This window comes from Seriola aureovittata, chromosome 3 (genome assembly GCF_021018895.1).
Source record: "Seriola aureovittata isolate HTS-2021-v1 ecotype China chromosome 3, ASM2101889v1, whole genome shotgun sequence".
In the NCBI taxonomy this organism is placed as follows: Eukaryota; Metazoa; Chordata; class Actinopteri; order Carangiformes; family Carangidae; genus Seriola; species Seriola aureovittata.
The window spans coordinates 23,762,345-23,782,253 of NC_079366.1; the positions used below are offsets into that span (position 1 = coordinate 23,762,345).

Genomic DNA, 19,909 nt, shown 5'->3' on the forward strand with positions numbered 1-19,909 from the left:
TTTCACAGCGTCTTAGCTACATGATAAAAACAAGACCAATAACAACACTGTCTGCGATAAGCTTAATAATGGAATAGTTTTTTAAATGACATTTTGGAAATTAAGCTTATTCACTTTCTCGCCAAGAGTTACGTGTGAAAATCGATCGCACTTTATCGTTTATTCATTAAACATGAAGCTACGGTCAGAAGCCAGTTAGCTTAGCTTAGCATAAAGCCTGGAAACAGCGACCCTGGCTGTGTCAAAAGGTAACAGCACAACTCTAAAGCTCAGTAATTAACAAAAACGTTTTGTATATATACGATGATGTTAAGTACCCCCACTGTTTGTACTTTTATTGGCTTGTTTTTGTGTAAAGAATGCAACTGAAGACTGAGGCAGTGTCTTGTGGAGCCTGAATGAATCCACTGTGAAGTACTTAATGGTTTTGTTTTATTAGCAATTTTCTATTTTCTCAGCCACAGCTTGTTCAAGTGAAAATGTGGGCTGGGTGACAGTGAAAGGCAACATCATCCTCAGGGGTTCAAAGCACTCCCAATCCTCTGTATCACTGCCTTAAAGCCCTGGGCTCTAAATGAACATACAGCATTGGGAGCTGGTTGTTTTGAGTGGATTGTTGACATGTGAAACTGTCCTTGTAAAGCAGAATATTTCTGACTTGGGCATCTGTTTCTTGCAGATACATACAAATTCACAACTTTTATAGCAATGAGAAATTATCTAGGCTCTCCCAGGGTGGGAGATGAGTAATGTGTGTTAACATGAAGTGGAGCGCCGCATCATTTTAATGTGCAACAACAAAAAGATGGAGGTTTCTCTACAAACACGAGCCTCCATTACAAGGCTTTACTAATCCATCCATGCAAATCCATGTCCAAAATGCGCCTTTTGTGTATAATCCCGACACAATTTCTGTGGGATTAGGATTTAGCAAGGAAGGGGAAAAAAATGACTGGAATACAGTACATCAGAAATATCAGTCGGTGTTGTGCTCAGTTTGTTGTTTTATCCCCCACCGCCTTTATACATTACATCACATGAAAGAGCCAGCCACTCATAAGCTGAACAAGGTCTGTTTCAGGAACATTTTCTTATGTGTGACAATAACATATATTGTGCCGAACCAGAGTGTTAGTCTGCATGTAAAAGCAGATTAAATTACTTTATCCTATATCATAACAATTTATTCTGCTTCAATCTAGCTTTGTGCCTGCAGTGACACCGCTCAGACCGCACCGCATCTGGTAAGTAGTCATGATATGTTTAGCACACTTCAAAGATATTATCTCCCCAAGCCACCTACTTTCCCAACCAGTCAATCAGCACTTCAGAGTCCAGACTCTCTGGAGGAAAGGAGCTGAGGTGATTTGACTGTGAAGGGGGGAATGTTTCACAGCGTCTTAGCTACATGATAAAAACAAGACCAATAACAACACTGTCTGCGATAAGCTTAATAATGGAATAGTTTTTTAAATGACATTTTGGAAATTAAGCTTATTCACTTTCTCGCCAAGAGTTACGTGTGAAAATCGATCGCACTTTATCGTTTATTCATTAAACATGAAGCTACGGTCAGAAGCCAGTTAGCTTAGCTTAGCATAAAGCCTGGAAACAGCGACCCTGGCTGTGTCAAAAGGTAACAGCACAACTCTAAAGCTCAGTAATTAACAAAAACGTTTTGTATATATACGATGATGTTAAGTACCCCCACTGTTTGTACTTTTATTGTAGCTTGTAATTTTTTTAGGTGCTAAAAATAAAAAGCTTGTAAGCTTTGATATTAAAATCACAAATGTTTTAGCTTCCAATAGCCAGAGCTGCAGTGGTTGGTGATTCCTCTTATATATTGAAAGAAATCCCAAGAAACATGGTTTGTTTTTTTCCTCACAGGCCAATGAAATAACTGCTGAATGAGAAACTGCATTGAGCTACAGAAGCTAATGGAACAGAGGCTAGCCCGGCCGTGCTGTGTGACTCATCATCATTGCCCTCTCTGTTCTTGGGTGACTAGATGGACTTTGTTCTTGGGGGCTAATAAGGCAAACAGCCTGTTTACAATACATTTTGAATGCACTTCTGTGGTACACCTGGGGACATCTCTGGGGATGTAGCCATCTTATTTGGGTTATGGAACAGTGAATAACAAAAGGAACTTCAAAATACAACACAGTCTGAGTCAAATATAGAGTTTATGAGGAGGAAAAAAAGAGGTTATTGATTTAACTGAGGATACGGTATAGGTTTTCATGATAGCCTTGCATGCAGAGAGAAGTGCCCTAATCCATTTCACACATTTAAATTTTTCACTTGCATGCTCTCTTAAAGTTACAACACCGATAAATAATGCAGTAATGTTAACTCCCAAAACAGGTTGCTCCAGATATAGTGCAGTGTATTCTTGTGTCATTTTTTGGGGGTAATTACGGAAGCTTCTACAACCAAGGGGCTTTGCTAAGATAATCTCCTGCTTTGCTTGAGGCAGCCGAAGACTTTATTTTCAGAGCACAGCAGTTTGTCTCCAGCTGCAAGGGAAATGTAAATTGTTTATTATTATTTCCTATAAATTTCTTGTGTTATTTTCTAAAAAAAAAAAAAAAAAAATCCCCACACCAAAATAGTGTCAGGTACATTGTTGATGGAATAAAGCTTAGTATAAAGCCCAAAATCACAGTATTTGTGCAGTGTGTTCGTTTTGCGATGATGTAGTCTGTTTTTTGTTTTTTTTCCACAGAGGGTCAGTGACACCAGCTCAGAGAGGGTCAGTGTCCTCACTTGAGGACACTTCAGCCGGTTAGATATTGAATAATTCTAATCTCTTTTACGGTTAAGCTGTGCCTCAGGAATCAGATTCTACACAGATTTGGTGGTGGGAGAAACAGATACCTGGGTGCTCTATTGCTGCAGGCACACTACAAATCATCTGTATCTTTTCCAGATCTCTATCCAGTTTCAAGTTGCAGAGGAACCTACAGCTTAAAACATTAGTCACGGGGAAAGGAGAAGTAACTCACTCAGCATGCCGGTCCGTGCCTGTTCCTATAACATCTCTCAACAACATGAAGACAATCTGTAGCGGATTAGTATGATTTTTAAAAGGAAATTGAGCCTGCAGTGTGCGAGAAAATATGCAGCATTCTGTGGAGTGGAACATCGGGAGGCATCTAGAATGAGCATTTGTGGTGCCTTTCACAGGCACCGGATGTGGAGAGTGGCAGGTCAGTCATCAAGCTATCACACTGAATTCAGAGTGACAGAAAAATTGGTCCCCAACATAAAGTCTCCTGGATGTAAGGTGTTAGTCCTCAGCAGCGTTGTAAAAAAAAAAAAAAAAAAATGGAATCAATTACTTTCATTACTCGGCGGAGTTTCATCCAAGACGACTTGAAACAACTACATCCTCTATACACCCACATACAAATCCCGTAATACATGTAGAATTTGAAATGATGTCGTGGTTTTCAAGCAGCCAGCCTACAGTGCAGAGATTACTGACCATCCACAGCTAACTTAATATTAGCAGCACTTCCAAAGTCCTCTACCCACAGTGAAGCTACAGTGTTCACGCTCCCTCCAACTCCAGCAAAACTGTCAGAGTAACAGAGTGTTACATAGATTAATAACTGTAATGTTATTACAGAAATTCAATTCGCTTGGTTGTTGCTTTCAGTTTCTTTGTTTTCTTCTCAGTGTCAGACTCGCCTCACAACAGGAGTTGAATTAAGCAATGAACTTGCTTGACACACATATCGTAAAAAATAACTTTTTTTTTTTAGCAAGTTAGTTAACTTAATTATTAATAACATAAGTTTTTTCCAACTTAGATTTTTTTATCTGTTAAATACGGCCTAGCACATAGACAGGTTTTTTTTTCTTCTTGGCCTTTTGTCCACATGCAAACTGCATTTTAAGGTAAATGAAAACTGCTTTTTTGCAAAATCCACGGTGAAGATGTTCAGACACTAAGTTTTCAATGTTGACGTAGACGGGGCAACAGAGGTTTGGCTTGTGACTGTTGTTTTTCGCCTACCAGAACCAATAATAACTTTTTTTTTTTAGGCTTCTGATTGGCCAACATGGCTTTATGATTGGGGCACCACGTCTGGGTTTGGCTGCTCTTCACATCATTTGACTGCGTGTTTTTGTTTTTTCTTGTGGACATGGACAGGGATTTTTTTTAAGATCAAATGAGAACTTTATGTTAGACTTACATATTATTTCATATTATCACATCTCAAAATTTACTTCTGTTAACCCTTGTGTGGTGTTCGGGTCTGTGGGACCCGTTTTCATTTTTTATCAAAAGAAAAATTATATGATTAAGTATTTTTTCAAACCCAGACTCATTGGCCTTGGCTCATTTTCTGTGAAGAATATTTATCAGAACACATTTTCAATGACCACACATTGTACACCCCCCCTACACATTTCTATTACATACAAGATGTTCGGGTCCACTGGACCCGGGGCTAATAAAAGTATGGAAATTGTTGTACCTTCACTCTGTCCTCCACCAGTCTGGGCCAGCTGTTAGTGTGTGTGTGTCTGTGTGTGTGTGTGTGTGTGTGTGTGTGTGTGTGTGTGTGTGTGTGTGTGTGTGTGTGTGTGTGTGAGTGAGTGAGAGTGTGTGAATGTGAGTTTTGTGTTTCTGCCACTGCCATTCCCACACAAGGTTGCAACATTGTTGCAAAATTCAAGTACCAACACCTGTCTGCTCTCACATTCCCGTACATCTTACCCTCTGTATTGCGGGAACCAATCTTTATTTTCTCATAGTCTATCCCAGCTGCAAATTGGGGGCGGGACACTATAAATATAGCTTTGCCAGTGTGGTTCCTTATCACAACTGATCAAGATGGCCAAAAGATTCTCTGTTCAGAGGGCCTTGCAATTGGTTTTTGAAGAGAGTGAAGCTTTTGATGATGATGTAGGCCTGGAGGAAGAGGTTTCAGAATGTGAGGATCACATTACTGAAAATTCAGAGTCTGACAGTGACTTAGAAGAAGCGTATGAGATTGAGCATCAGCTAGCTCCAAAACAATGATGCCATTTAGGGGCCACTGCCCCTTTAGGCAGTATATACCATCTACACCTGCAAAATATGGTATAAAGATCTGGGCTGCCTGTGATGCCACTTCCTCATATGCTTGGAACTTACAAGTCTACACAGGGAAACCTGATGGACCCTCGTGTGTTGTATAGGCTGGTATGAAAAGGCAATGTGTTCAATGGGGCTGATGTGTTGTCTAAACTGACATGGTTACGATATGTGTTCAGCTTGTGTTGTGTAAACTGACCTGAATTTGTTAACCTCCTAAGACCCGAGCTCTATACTTTGCTATATAGGCTGATTGGGACCTGAGAAAAATGATGTCCACATATGAGGACATTAGTTTTAAATTTCGATTACTGAGTGGCAGTATAATATCCTCATATGTGGTCACCAGGCCTTTGTTGAGAAAAAGTTAGTATTGTGGTCTAGAGAACCCAAAATGTGAGGTCCACATATGTGGACGCCAGGTCCTAGGAGGTTAAATTTCAAATGGTGTTCAAATAAATGAAAATCAATAGTTACAAAAAACCTTGCTTCATTTGTAAATTTGTTGAATTTTTTCCAATCATATCTTGATTGTTATTGATTTTCTTTTTTTATTACATTTTATTAAAAAACAAACAAAATCGAGTAGCACTTTAATTTGTAAGTGTGATCTAAGAAAGGTAAAGGGCAAATATTAACCATAAAAGTAAATGCTGTTTACTGTATATTGCTTGTAATTGAGATGAAGTAAACATCTGTTAAGTATTTTAATAGAAAATTGTTTGATTGTGTTGAATTAAACCCCAACAAATGCAGCGGGTCCACCAGACCCGCCAACACTGGCTGAGTAACAAAAATATGAACATCACACAAGGGTTAATTCACTCTATGGTTAAATTAACAGTGTGCTGTGCCTACTAGAAATTAGCATGTTAGTTTTCCATTGATATTGTTTTACAGTGCAGGACTGCGCAATCTGTTGTTGAGATTTGGGAGGTCTGTGTGATTGTTCCTCTCTAAGCCTCTGTGACCTTTTGTTACCCATAACACCCTTCTCTGCATAGGTTTGCATAGATGTTTATGTTTGTCTTCGGAGAAGCATAATTCCAGTTTAAGTAGTGAGTTGCTGCCCAACACTGCGCCTTATGTGCCTGCTCTCTGCAGTTGATTTAACTTGTTATTAAGGGGCTGGAAGAGTTCCCCTGTGCAAACACTATACATCCATAAGGTCTATAAGGCTCTAGGACCTGACCCCCAGCAGCCAGGACTGCAAACACTTGGTGAGATCAAAGCAGTGGAACCAGCCCTGGGCATCACCTGACCTGAATTCAATTAAAGCTTTACAGGCAGATCAGAGGAGAGGCTAAGAGAGAGAAAAAAGCTGTTCCAGATACCTAACATTGTCTAAGACGAAGACAAAACTGAGACTGAGATAGAGGGGAGACCAAGAGAGGGAGAGAGAGAGATGAAACGCTACACACTTGCTCCCTGACACACAAGCTCAATCTTTCTCACTCTCCTTCCTTCCCGCCTGCACACACACATACATGTACACACACACACACACACACACACACACACACACACACACACACACACACACACACACACACACACACACACACCAAGCCCATAGGTCTCGTTCGTTTACTCAGCCTGTGGGCAAATGTGACTTTAATGAGCCAGTGCTGAATGGACATTAGGCAGAGATTCTCACGCTGGACCGCCGGCTGCAGCAGCCCTCTCTGCTGTGGCATTTTTTGGCAGCCACTTCACAGCACAGTGTCGAGTTTAGTTGTTAACCACATGTTGGAAGAGCTGAATGAGGACATTTGCTGCTCTGATGTTCAAGTGCACTTACTGCTCACTGTAAGAACTATATGGTGGTTTCTTAAAGGTTGAAGGAAGAAGTTCACATAATGATTCGAGAAAATGATTGAAAATGATTTTTTTCTTTTTTAAAAATGCTTTGTAGTGGCTGCTTTTGGAGAGAATAAACAGGAAACACACTGAGCTGTGTGAATGAAAGGCATGAGACAGGAATCTGTGACGTCAGAGCTGTCCCTCTGTGACTGAAGGTTTCAGATTCTGGGTGCCTTCAAGGAGATCTCATATGCTCCCGCTTCCAACCTTGGTGGATTTTCCAATGACACTCCAGTGGTTTTGGTATAGAATTTTTTTTTTTTTTTTAATGACTCTGTAAGAAAATGTTTTAATGGCTGTTGTTCATTTAAATGCATCAATCTGAAAGAGAAAACATGCATCAACCACTGGCTAAAACTACCGTTTTAATAAAGTCATTATCATGTGAGATTTATTTAATAGTTGTAGCAGAAAGCCCGAATAAAAAAACACAAGCTTTAAATCAAAAGCATCACTTTCTCCATCAGTTGTTGCTGTGACTTCTTTTCACTCCGCTCCCCCCCACCTCTCCCCCAAACCCCCTCCCCCCCAGTAGCTCTGTCACTTTTCCGCACCGGAGAACTGTAGACAAGTAAATCACGACTTCGCTATTTCTTTAATATTTTTTTTCTTCTTCTTCTTGCGCGCTCCTATCAGGACTGCGATATTTCCCGATATCACCTGAAGGCAGCAACAGTACTATGCAACTCCACCTGAACCGCTGTGGAGGAGAGGAGCGAGGCAAAGCGTAGCCTACAGCTCTACTGTATCAAGCCACCACCATGTGTGATGACTCTGAGGCTCTGAGCGGATCGGAACACACGGCTCTGAGACTGTGAGAGACTGAGGAGAGACAAACTGACGGATTCGCACCAGCAGAAGCCACACTGATCTTAGAGATGCTCGCAGAGAGCATTCACCAAAAATTGCCAAGATTTATGTGAAGGGGAAGTTTGGAGCGGCCGCCGGCGATCATCCAGCTGGTCTGGTGAGTAGCTTTGAGTAAAATGAAAAGACAAGGACTCATAGTTTTTTTTTCTAAAGAAGGTTAAAAATGACCCTAAAAACTTTACTCTCAGGTCAAAGTATCTTTTAGGGGGAGGCGTTAAAAAAGTGAGTGTCTCTGTGTGACTTGTGCCAAACAACCAAATGCACAAATACGCACGCTTAGCGCACTCATCACAGGCAGGAACAGTCCAAGTTGACAAGTTGTCAAGCTGCATGCAGCACAGGCTTTCTGCAGGCGCACCGGCTGGATCACTGCAGTCCGGGCAAGAGCAGTGAGACAGCGCCATCAATCGCATAGCAGCCACACTCCTGAGCGCCTGTGGAGGGAAGGTAGTGCAGCTTTGGGCTGAGGAGCAGTCAGGATGACTGTGTGAGGAGGAGGAGGAGGAGGAGGAATGGGGGGGTTGATGGGATCAGCGCCTTCACGGCGACTGTACCTCCATCATCAGTCACCCTGCGCTAATGCCAAAATACAGACCCAGGCACGCACGGCTGGGCGCTATATTGCCATCCTAACCCGGGCTATTAAAAATACAATAGCATTAGTAAGAATAATGAGAAGAAAATAATCCCAAGAATTGTTGTTATAACACATAAAATACAACAACACGCGCGAGGAACTTTGCATTTGCAAGTATTATGAACCTATTCATCATCATCAGTGATGCCCTGAACTGCGATTTCAGTTGCAAAACAGAGTTAATCCACCTTTTTTTGTGCTGACAACAAAATGTTGATGTGAATTCTCGAGTCAATTGTTTCCCTGCACGGCGACCATAAATTATTCTGTATTATAATATTTGTTTGCTTATCAGCAGATGGAGGTCACATTAAACTAAACTTTTTTTTAAAATTTATTTTCCCCACAAAATAACTTCGTCACGATACGTAAGTGGTTTGTGCTGCAGATGGAGAGGTGAATATTGGATTAAAGGTTAGTCCCATGTGGACAGGACAAGGTTTTGCGCTTAGTATGGATATCTCATGTGCCCTAACCTCAAGAGGACTTTGTTGTGGGTTGTTTTAATTTGGATAGAATTCATATGTGAAAAAAAGTCATATCAGGGAGTCACATATAGCCTTTAGTTATATCTTGTGTGCCCAATATCCTAAATGTGAGCAGTTTGAGCAAAACAATTACAAGCTAATATTCTTCAGATATAGCCATAATAAATTTTCCTGTGGAAGTGAATGGGGTTTGGAAACTGGAGTAACAAATTATTTCAGTAAAATTACGCCTATAATAATGAGTAGGCTGCCTTGAGGCTATAGGTGAAGTGGTGGTTACTGGTTTAAGATTCATTTGATTCAGTTGAGCACAGCCCTTCGGCCATTTTCAGAATATTTTACACACACGCCTGTATATATTTTTATATATAATGTGGTCGGTCACTATATCAAAGTGCCCTGGTCCAGGGTTCAGGCAGAGCGGATAGGTTTTATCCCACTGCCAGCCGGTAAGTAGATCCGGACGTGCGCAGCGCGGAGAGATACCGGCAGCTCCAGTGTGGTAGAGAAAGGGAAGCAGTAAAGGGAGAGAGAGAGAGGCTGCCTGGTGGTGGTAGTCGGAGTAACGGAGAGGAGAGAAGTCCATGTACTACCATGCCGAGATTTGGACTATATAAACTACATGCAAAACCTCCAAATCTATGAGATTAACAATAGAAGAGGTACGTGAATCATTGTTTTTGCACTGGGTGTATGTTTTTTAGTCCGCGACGGTTAGCCTCGGCATCTGTGTAACGTGTAAAAAAGTTGCGAGAGGTTAGGTCGGCTATTGTGAGCAGCGGGCTGTGAAAGAAACCAGCCAGCGCTGCTTTCTCTACCTCTTCGGAGAAGTTTAGCCTCAACAAAGCTAAAGGATTATCGTTGATTTTGATGACACGGGGACTTGAAATATCCGTTACTCATTCAGACAGTAGTTTATGCATTGCTTTGTATTATGTTAGAAGGCTGTATGGGGTCGTTTTTTCTTTTTCTCTTTATAAGCAAACGGCTGCCATCGTCTCGTGAAGTGAATGGCTTTAGTTGGGGGATGGGGGTTAGAAATGAAATGGTCTGGAAGCACCTAACTTATTTTCTTGAATCATTTAACTTTTTTCCTTTTATGAAAACGACTCACTGGTTAGAGGTTACAGAGAAATGTTGCAAATGCCCACTGTATTTTTGTTTCATGTGTGTAAATAAACTACAAGTTTTAGTTTAAGTTTGAATTTTTTTTTTTTTTTTTTTTTTTTACAATGGTCCTCCACTAGCAGATGGTTCTTTTGTACCTGCAGGCGATAGTTTCGGATTTAAGGTGATTTGAGCTCGACTCTGTCACTTATTAACCCCACATAAAGCACTGATAACCAAACCCCGGTCGGGTCATTTTGGCACGCCAAAAGCAAATAATGTGGGTTTTATAATACAGCACTCTTGCGCAGGCATAGCAACGTCTTGCTTTTATTTGTCTTTGTGTGGACTCCCACGCAGAGCCCGAGACGTTGTAAAGCGGCTGTAAACGAATGAATCTGCAATTTCAAAGCAGTTTCCTACTCATCTCCCTTGTGGCTTTAACCATGATTGTAGCTCGACAAGATTGCAAAGAGTACCCCTGTGTTTGATTTAACTCGGCAGATTTTTCCTCTGTGCTGCTGCTGGTATTACTGACAGAAAAGTCCAGTATCTGTAAGTTGTTGAATTGCATAGTTGTTACTCCGTGTGTAAATGTGATTAGATTAATGATCAGAAATGTAAAAATTACTGCATTTCCATGCAAAGGAAAAGGGAAGTGACCCTCAATGTGCACAGGCTTAGATAGAAAAGATTTTTTGCGTTTTGCAGTAAGGAAATTAAAGATTCATGTGTTTTCATAATAGCAGTTCTTTCTATTAGCTCATTAAAGCTGATGTTTGGATAAATTAGGTTCCACTGTTATGAAATGCTCATAGTTGGCATATGGCATTGTGCAGACGCGGGAGCAGTGCAGGCTTACATCTTGTCACCTGACTGACTGCTCTGTCTCATCTTTTCCACATGGAGCCTATTACGCCATTTATCATTCCAACCATCACTTGTCGTGGCATTTAAAATCTGGGAAAGTGCACAATGAAGAAAGAAGTAAGGTTTGTGGTATTTAGGCTTATCTTCCCGGGCTACCCACACAGGGAATGAGATGATTGTATGTGGGTATTTGCTTTTTAAATTTTAGTCGTTGTAATCACAGTTAATTACCCAGTTTTGTGTGATTGTAACATTAAGTGTTGCAACATTAACAATCATAATTTTGCTTCTTTCCAGGTGGTTCTGTGAAGATCACGGTACGATAATGGGGAAGCACTTGGTTTCACTGCTTGTGCTGCTCCTGCAGCTCCTCTGTGGCTGTGCAGGGAACCAAAGGATGGCGAGGGCTGCCTCCATTCAGTTCACTCATTCTGTTTACAACGCCACCATATATGAGAACTCTGCTGCTAAGACTTATTTAGAGAGTCACACCAAGATGGGGATCTATATCACAGATCCATCCTGGGAGATACGGTACAAAATCATCTCTGGAGACAATGAGAACTTATTCAAAGCTGAGGACTACCTGTTGGGAGATTTCAGTTTTTTGCGAATAAGGACCAAAGGAGGCAGCACTGCCATTTTGAACCGGGAGGTTAAAGACCACTACATGCTAACTGTTAAAGCCTCAGAGAGGAGCACCAATTTAGAGTGTCGCACTAGAGTTAAGGTGCAGGTACTGGACACCAATGATCTGAGGCCTCTCTTCTCACCAACATCCTACAGCATCTCTCTGCCAGAGAACACAGCCATACGCACGAGTGTGGCCAAAGTCACGGCAACTGATGCAGATATCGGTACGAATGGAGAATACTACTACAGTTTCAGAGAGTGGACGGACATGTTTGCAGTTCATCCAACAAGTGGCGTGGTGACACTGACTGGCAAACTAGACTACTCTGAGACAAAGCTGTATGAGTTGGAGATCCTCGCAGTGGACAGAGGGATGAAGCTGTACGGCAGCAGTGGCTTCAGCAGCATGGCCAAACTTACCGTGAGGGTGGAGCAGGCCAATGAGCATGCACCTGTAATCACTGCAGTAACCTTGGCTCCCTCTGACACAGACCATGACCCTACATATGCTATTGTGACAGTGGAGGACAATGACCAGGGACCAAATGGAGAGATAGCCTCACTGAGTATTGTTGCTGGTGACCCCCTTCAGCAGTTTAAGGCAATAAGAAGCAGCCCGGGGAGCAAAGAATATAAAATAAAGGCAGTCAAAGATGTCGACTGGGACAGCCAGCCTTTTGGATACAACCTTACCTTACAGGCGAAGGACAAAGGCAGCCCTCCTCAATTTTCATCTGCTAAATTGGTACATGTCACTTCTGCACAGTTCAAAGTGGGTCCTCCTATATTTGAAAAGGCAGTTTACAGAGTCAATCTGAGTGAGTTTTCCCCTCTTCATACACCTGTCACTATGGTAACAGCTGTGCCAAAGTATCCACAGATAAAATATGCTTTTAGACAAAAATCTGACAAGAACAGATTTACAATCAATCGAGATACTGGCTTAATCAGCACTACTGGACCAATCAATGCTGATTTCGCCCCCCGATTTGAGCTAGACGTGATTACCAGTGACAAAAAGGCGGTGACCAAAGTGATTGTTGATGTGATTGATGTGAATAACAATGCACCTGAGTTCCAGCAGACATCTTACAAGGCCATCGTTGATGAGAATGTACCCATAGGGTCCAGTGTGGTGACGGTGAAAGCCACTGATCTAGACAGGGGTGAGAATGGCTATGTGACCTACAGCATTACCAATCTGAGCCCTCAACCATTTGTCATCGACTACTTCTCTGGTGTCATCAGTACCTCTGAGGTCCTAGATTATGAGCTCATGCCCAGGATTTACAATCTCAGAGTCAGGGCATCAGATTGGGGATCTCCTTTCCGGAGAGAGGTGGAGGCATCAGTCACCATTACATTAAATAACCTGAATGACAATAAGCCCTTGTTTGAAAATGTGGACTGTGAAGTGACGGTGCCGAGAGACCACGGCGTGGGAGAACAGATAACAACAGTGTCTGCCATAGATGCTGATGAACTGCAGCTTGTACGGTACAATATTAAAGCTGGGAATGATCTTGATATGTTTGAACTGAACCCAAACTCTGGCATGCTCTCACTGAAGCAAACACTGAGTGAGGGAGAGGCAGCTAAAGTGTCCTTTCATAGTTTACAAATCATCGCAACCGACGGCGAACACGAGACCCGGCCCATGATCATGAACATAACTGTCATCACGGCGCGCAAGCCTGTCCAGTTAAAATGTGTTGAAACTGGTGTCGCTACCATGTTGGCTGAAAAGCTACTTCAGGGCAGCAAAATCCACACTCAAACTGAGCCGGATGACAACTTTATGGACTTTCACTCAGTCAACCGGTACACTCCTCAGTTTGCAGAATCTTTCCCCACTGTTATTGAGGTTAAAGAGGACCTCCCTGTTGGGGCCCGGGTTGTCCATTTAAGTGCCACAGACCCAGACAGTGGCTTCAATGGGAAACTGGTATATGTTATCTCAGGAGGAGACACAGAAAGCCGCTTCATAGTGGACATGGAAACTGGTTGGCTGTTGGTTTATTCTCCTCTTGACAGGGAAACAACAGACCATTATACCCTCAACATTACAGTTTATGATCTTGGCATACCACAGAAATCCTCATCACGCCTCTTGGATGTTAAGATCCTAGACGCCAATGATAACAGTCCTCAATTTTTACAAGATTCTTATTCAGTTGAAATAAGTGAGAGCACACCTGTTGGAACGGAAATCATCCAGGTGGATTCGACAGACAAAGATCAAGGAGATAACGGAGTCGTCAAGTACTCGATTTTGGGCGGCACAGATCAATTCGCGATCAATGAAGAGACCGGTGTGGTGACTGTGACAAAGCCGCTGGATCGTGAGCTCCATCCAGTTTTTATCCTAAAGATCGCAGCACGTGACCAGTCAGTGAACGAGCCGCAGTTAGTGTCCACTGTGCCACTGAAGATCACCATGGAAGATGTCAATGATAATCCACCTAAATTTGTCCCCCCTAATTACCGCGTGAAAGTGAGGGAAGACCTTCCTATCGGTACTGTAATTATGTGGCTGGAGGCCCATGACCCTGACATTGGACCTTCCAGCCAGGTACGATACAGCCTTATTGATAATGGAGACGGGAATTTTGAAGTAGACAAACTCAGTGGTGCTGTGCGGATTGTGCAAAACCTAGACTACGAGACCAAACAGGTATACAACCTAACAGCCAAGGCTAAAGACAAAGGGAAGCCCATATCCTTGTCCTCAACCTGCTTCATTGAGGTGGATGTGGTGGATGTGAATGAGAATCTGTACAGGCCTTTGTTCCGATCATTTGTGGAAAAGGGATTTATAAAAGAGGATGCACTTGTTGGGACTTCGGTGATGACTGTAACAGCCGAAGACGAAGACCAAGGACGTGATGGAGAGATTCGTTACTCCATACGAGATGGATCTGGCCTGGGGATATTTACCATCGATGAGGAAACTGGTGAGTGTCTTTTCTCACTGTCACTATAAAGCTATGTGAAGCTTGTGTTAAGGTGTGCATTAGCTTGAAATCATTTGCATAAGTAAAGTTTCCACGCAGCTATAGTTTCTTTAGTCATGTCACGCTGTTGAACAAAGAGGTAAGGGAGTCTTCCAGGTGAGAGAGGGTAAGGTTTCTGATTCCAGTCATTTTTCTTCTTTGGGAGAATTGACGGCAGGAACAGATGGACCAGCTGTCTCTCAGACCTGTGTGGACATTCTTGAGTAGTTGTTGTGGCACTAAGAAGATTGAGAGTGATTTCACCCTCTCTTTTCTACAGTCATGCTCTCACTGTGTAAATACACACTCCTCTTTAAAACAGATTAAACTTGGAAAATAGTCCAATCTGTTTGACCTAAGGATACAATATTCTAATGGCATTTAAAACATGGTTTTGATAACAGCATATTTGTAATATTGTACTGACAGCAAGGCTTTACTTGTGGGTTTCTTATTTATGTCGCTGAAAATATGTTAATACTTGCTCAGCTGCCCAGAATGATTTTAACAGCTGACTCAAATTAGCTCAAAATAAGCAGTCTGGAATTTCAGGAGTTCCTACCCAAAAAGCCAGCAATCACCTGATATGGATGTTTTGGACCTGGCTTGCTGCCCTCCTTTCTTTTTCCTTTTTTTTTTTTTTACTTGTTAACCACATTCTTGGACCGCTTAGTGTGACTTTTATCCATATATGAAATTAAAATTCTCTCTTCACTATACATGTTTAATGTCTAAATGAGGCAGTGAAACTTAATGCATTATACATTGATTTCTCTTGGCACATGTAACCTCGGAGGTTCATATCTACATAAAAAAGCTGGAAGTCTTCTGTTACAAAAATGGTTTTAATTTTTTTACGTTTAATGTTTATTAAGAATCAGAATAATTCAATAAATTGACAGGAAACCTCCACAGTGGGAAATGCATTCCTCTGTGTGGTAAAATTCACTTGAGATGAGCCATTATGAAGGATCCATCTTCCATGGCTGTGTGTCAGCTGTGATGCCTTTGTGATTATTTCTGTGTTAATGCTTGCACATCTGATTAGCAGTAAGATTTTGTTTTATCAATGGAGATATTTAAAGCTTGAACTAGTGACTATAGTGACTGTAATGCCTTTATGCAAGAATTTCAAGTGCTGTTCTGTTTTATTTCGTAATTTCTTTCCTGTTTATGTGCAACATTGACTGTAGTGGAAGTTGAATTTTGCAGGGAATAGTGCAGATTTAAGATAAAGTGCAGTACTACAGTATTAGATGGATCCATATGCAGGCCAGCAACTGTGCATCCATGTCTTAACTCAAAATCCTGTGTAGTGTACGGACTCAGGGAGTCTGGTCTGATCTTCTACTTAATCCCAGAGGCCTATATTAAGTGATTATCAGGAGGTGCAATGATAGGATTGTCCTGGGTTGGGTCCTGTTATTATAGATTACATCTGAGGTCAGTAGACAACTAAATACAGCCAAGGTGGTAATGCCCCTCCTATGATTTCACTAGATGAAGGGTGTGGTTTGTTAGGCTACCATATGCATTTAGAATATTATGCCTCTAAAAGGAAAATATAAGCACGGGTGCACACCCCGCTGTATATTCAGTTCTGCAGCTGCATGTTGTGAATTGTAACCAGAATGTTTTAAAATTGTTTAAAATTAGAAAACAAATGAAAAAGTGGTATAAGGAAAAATGCCAGGAGCCACGCACCTTCAGTTATGGAATTTGTTTTTCCAGAGTGGGAAGGAGTGAAGGAGGACTACTCAAGTCTTTTCCTGTTTTACTTGACACTTGTAATCCCAAACCCTTGCGCATGTGTTGGTTGAGAGCACAAAAGTCAATTGCATGGTCTTAATCTGTGTCGTAGTGTATTTATATTGTGCTCTCACCACAATATATATCAATATTCTTTCAGTTATTCCTCCTATAATGACATACACAATAACACTGAAACAACAATACTACTTTGTGGGCAACAAACTTTTGCTGTGGAAGGCACTACACTCTGTGGTCATTGATGCAAGAAGACAGTCAGTGAGTCTCGTGAAGTAGGTGTATCCAACAAATCTGAGCAGAAGATGTATTTTAGAACAGGCAAACCAATCATTTGTGTGTTTGTGAGACATAGCGATGTAAAATGTAAATGTGGTGTCCGTGATTGCTGTTTTTTGAATGAGACTCTGTCCTCATTTACATTGATCAAGTAAAAGAAAAACTTTTAATGTCGTCTTCTCCAGATATGGCTCCTTTTCTACCAAACTGCTTAGGGAGTCCATGACAACTGTTTGCTCAGACATTCTCTGTGTTATTAAAAGCGCTGTGGTCACTGGCTCAGTGCCATCTTAATTTAAAACTTATCAAGATTCTTTTCTGGGCCCCTTCCCATGCAGACCAAATTTACCATTCCTCGCTTTAATCAGAAAATCTGCTAATAGTTAAGCGATTTTTGACTGATAAGGACCACGAAGGCTCTGAGTAATGAAACTGAACCATGATACACTAAAAGCTTTCCAAGTGCTTATTTTTAACACATTAGCCAACTTAGTTTCAGCAGAAACAGAGCAAATCCTCCAATGCAATTTCACCATTAGTTTTTAGCCCTGGTTTATTCAAGTAACTACTGAGAAATATATACACATTGTATAGTTTGTGAGATATATTCCTGTACTAGCCACCAGTGTGCAAAGTCTACGAGGATCTTCTTTGGTTCGTGTAAGGTTATTTGGCACCATTCGCCCATGTCTGTGAGGGTCAAAATTTGTGATGGCGTGGATTTCAGTGCACCGACTCTGCATGCTCCAGATAACAAAATGGTTGCGGCATTACCCACATTTATATGACTCTTATTTGACACAATACTAAGACAGCCAAATTCCATTTAACTCCTGGCCCTATTCTAATTCATATTCTCATTAAGTGGTCGCACATTATATTTTGTCTTTTTGACTTCTCTTGTTCTCCTTATTGATCTAAATCTAAATCCAAAACAGCACTGCATATGTGGGTCAGTAGTGAAGAGAGTCGTGAGGATTATAACTCCTTGTGCAGAGCCCACAAATTGAATGTAGTCAAAGGCATATGTGATGTATGATGCACAGATAAAGCGTCAGATCAGTGAAATAATTAAAAGAAAAAAAGATATATAAACTCTACCAACAGTTGTTTAGGTGAAGAACACATGAACACGCGAGGACTGCTTCCACTGCAAGTCGAAACAGACCTGCAATAAAACAATGCTTATCACGATGAACCTAATCAAGTCTCCACGCCTCAAGCTACACCTGGCTGATGTTGAACATGACACACCTTACACCGGAATCAACAGATACAAAAGGCGAGGGCGTTTTTATTGCCAATGAATAACCGTTTATTCACGTCCTATCGTCTGGAATGACTAAGGGAGACGAAGTGGAGCCTTAGTTAATCAAAAGCACGGCTAGACGATATCAGGAACGCTGGAATGTCAAAGGAGAAACGGAAAGAGTCACCTCCACATGAGGCCTTTTCAACAGCAAGTTTGTTGCATAGTTCGAGGGGCAGTTAGGGATGATCGGTTCTGCTTTATTCAAGGTAAAGGTAGAGTAAAGGTACACTGCTACATAAGTACATCAGGGCCAATATACTGTGAGCCAAACACATGATAATCAATTTGTGCATCTCTACATGGAAGGAAAGAATAACTCAAAGCTACATTGCCATAGAGGTAATGGTATGGAGCTCGACACAACTATGTTCAAAGCTTTGTTGTGTCTCGACTGAAATTATCCAATATACAAAGTGACCAGAGCAGAATGTGTTCAGTCTAAATGAGACGCAGATGCTGATTGTATAATGTATGCATTGCCCTTTCTTGTTGGATAATGTATGCATTGCCCTTTCACTTGAAGCTGTTTGCAGCCTGTGCTTCCAAAGCGTTCTTTGTGAAAGCAAATGAAACAGTTTGACGCATAATGGCAAAATCTTTTTTTTTCATTTCCACAAAAAATCGCCAGTCATTCCCTCCTTTTTCCACATTTTCCTGTTAAAGTAAAAAGACTCTTAACAGTTAATGAAATAACGTATGTTTTCATTTGTTTATGGTCAGTCCTCTGACTAAAGCTAAAGCTGAATAAAACTTTTACCCTATGTCCCTAAATTTGTGTTCAGTCTATATGTTTTAGATGGAAATGGGGCTGCAAAGTGGCACATGATTCCAAATAGTCTTTGCTTGAGTGCTGTTACTGTGGAGACGTGACCAGGAATGTGCAGCGGGACAAAGTTGATTGTAGGTTGCTAAATGAAAAACACACTTTCCCTAGTTAAAAGTATGTTGTTCTCTCAGTCCATTAAATCTGTTTAAAGAAAAACTCGAGGCTGCCTTGTACAGAGGACGTGCTTCATTGTGTGTTAATTCATGTCATGCTAACACTCTCATGAATTAGATCTATACTTTCTATTCATGTTGATACTGTGGATAGTATTGTAGAGTTTATGTTTTTAAAACTGTGTCTTTCAAAGTGGGCCCCACGGAACATTCAGAAGTCTTTAAGTACATCTGCTTATTTGATTTGATCAAATACAGTGATCAAGAACCTATTCCATTATTAGTTTATCATTTAAGTTAATGATTCTAAACAGAGCCTCTTCCTCAAATAGCAGTTTATAGCATTTAGTAGAACAAACAGCTGTAATATTTTTGAAACATTAGCATCTTCCCAACAGACACATCTGAGTATCTACACCTGGGGCTCTGTCTGCTAAATTATGGCAGTGATATAAGAGATACTGACATGCTTTTATCCTTTTATTCAAATTTCAAGACTATTTCAAGCATTTATAGCCAATTTCATGCTGGTGATATTTGACAAGTGACAGCCCTGACCACAAATACACTCAGGTGCAGTGGGGTACTAAAATACATTAGCCTGTCCGTCAACCCATAATTTTATAGCCAAGTTGGCTGATACTAACATTTTTCACCTGTCAATTTAAATTGTTCCTATTTTTTTATTAATTAATTCAAACATACTACTGACTATAACACTACTATTTAAACAATACTTTTTGGGTATTTTTGTGAACAAAAGCAGCAACATTACAAGCAGATTATATGATAAGTGTCTTCATGTGTAGACCATAATACTTCCATGACAAATGTCAGTAGGCCTACATTTAATTTCGTCAAATCTCCTAAAATTGTACAAACGTATTTTGAACTCAAGGAGGTGGAGTCAGTGACATCACGGCCATCATAATATAATATAATCCAATGACTATGTAGTCATGCACTGAGATGACTGGCTGCACAGGTGGGAAGCCAGCAGGGGATCATGTCCCGGTCACTGCAGTGATATCTGGGAGAGACAGTGTGAATGCTTTC

General features: G+C 41.1%; 1 protein-coding gene across 9 annotated transcripts in view; it reads left to right on the forward strand.

The window, feature by feature from the left end:
- The first annotated feature begins 7,685 nt into the window (after window positions 1-7,685).
- Window positions 7,686-19,909, forward strand: part of fat1a (FAT atypical cadherin 1a) — a 74,411-nt gene continuing 62,187 nt past the window's right edge. For 4 of the 9 annotated variants that reach the window (XM_056372555.1, XM_056372548.1, XM_056372551.1 and 1 more), the window contains exons 1-2: window positions 7,693-7,925; window positions 11,228-14,517. In XM_056372555.1, coding sequence (XP_056228530.1) covers window positions 11,256-14,517 — 3,262 coding nt within the window. In that variant the 5' untranslated portion in view covers window positions 7,693-7,925; window positions 11,228-11,255. Of the gene's footprint in view, window positions 7,926-9,477; window positions 9,616-11,227; window positions 14,518-19,909 lie in introns of those variants that run through there. The other 5 variants (XR_008827203.1, XR_008827204.1, XM_056372554.1 and 2 more) reach the window with 3 other exon arrangements.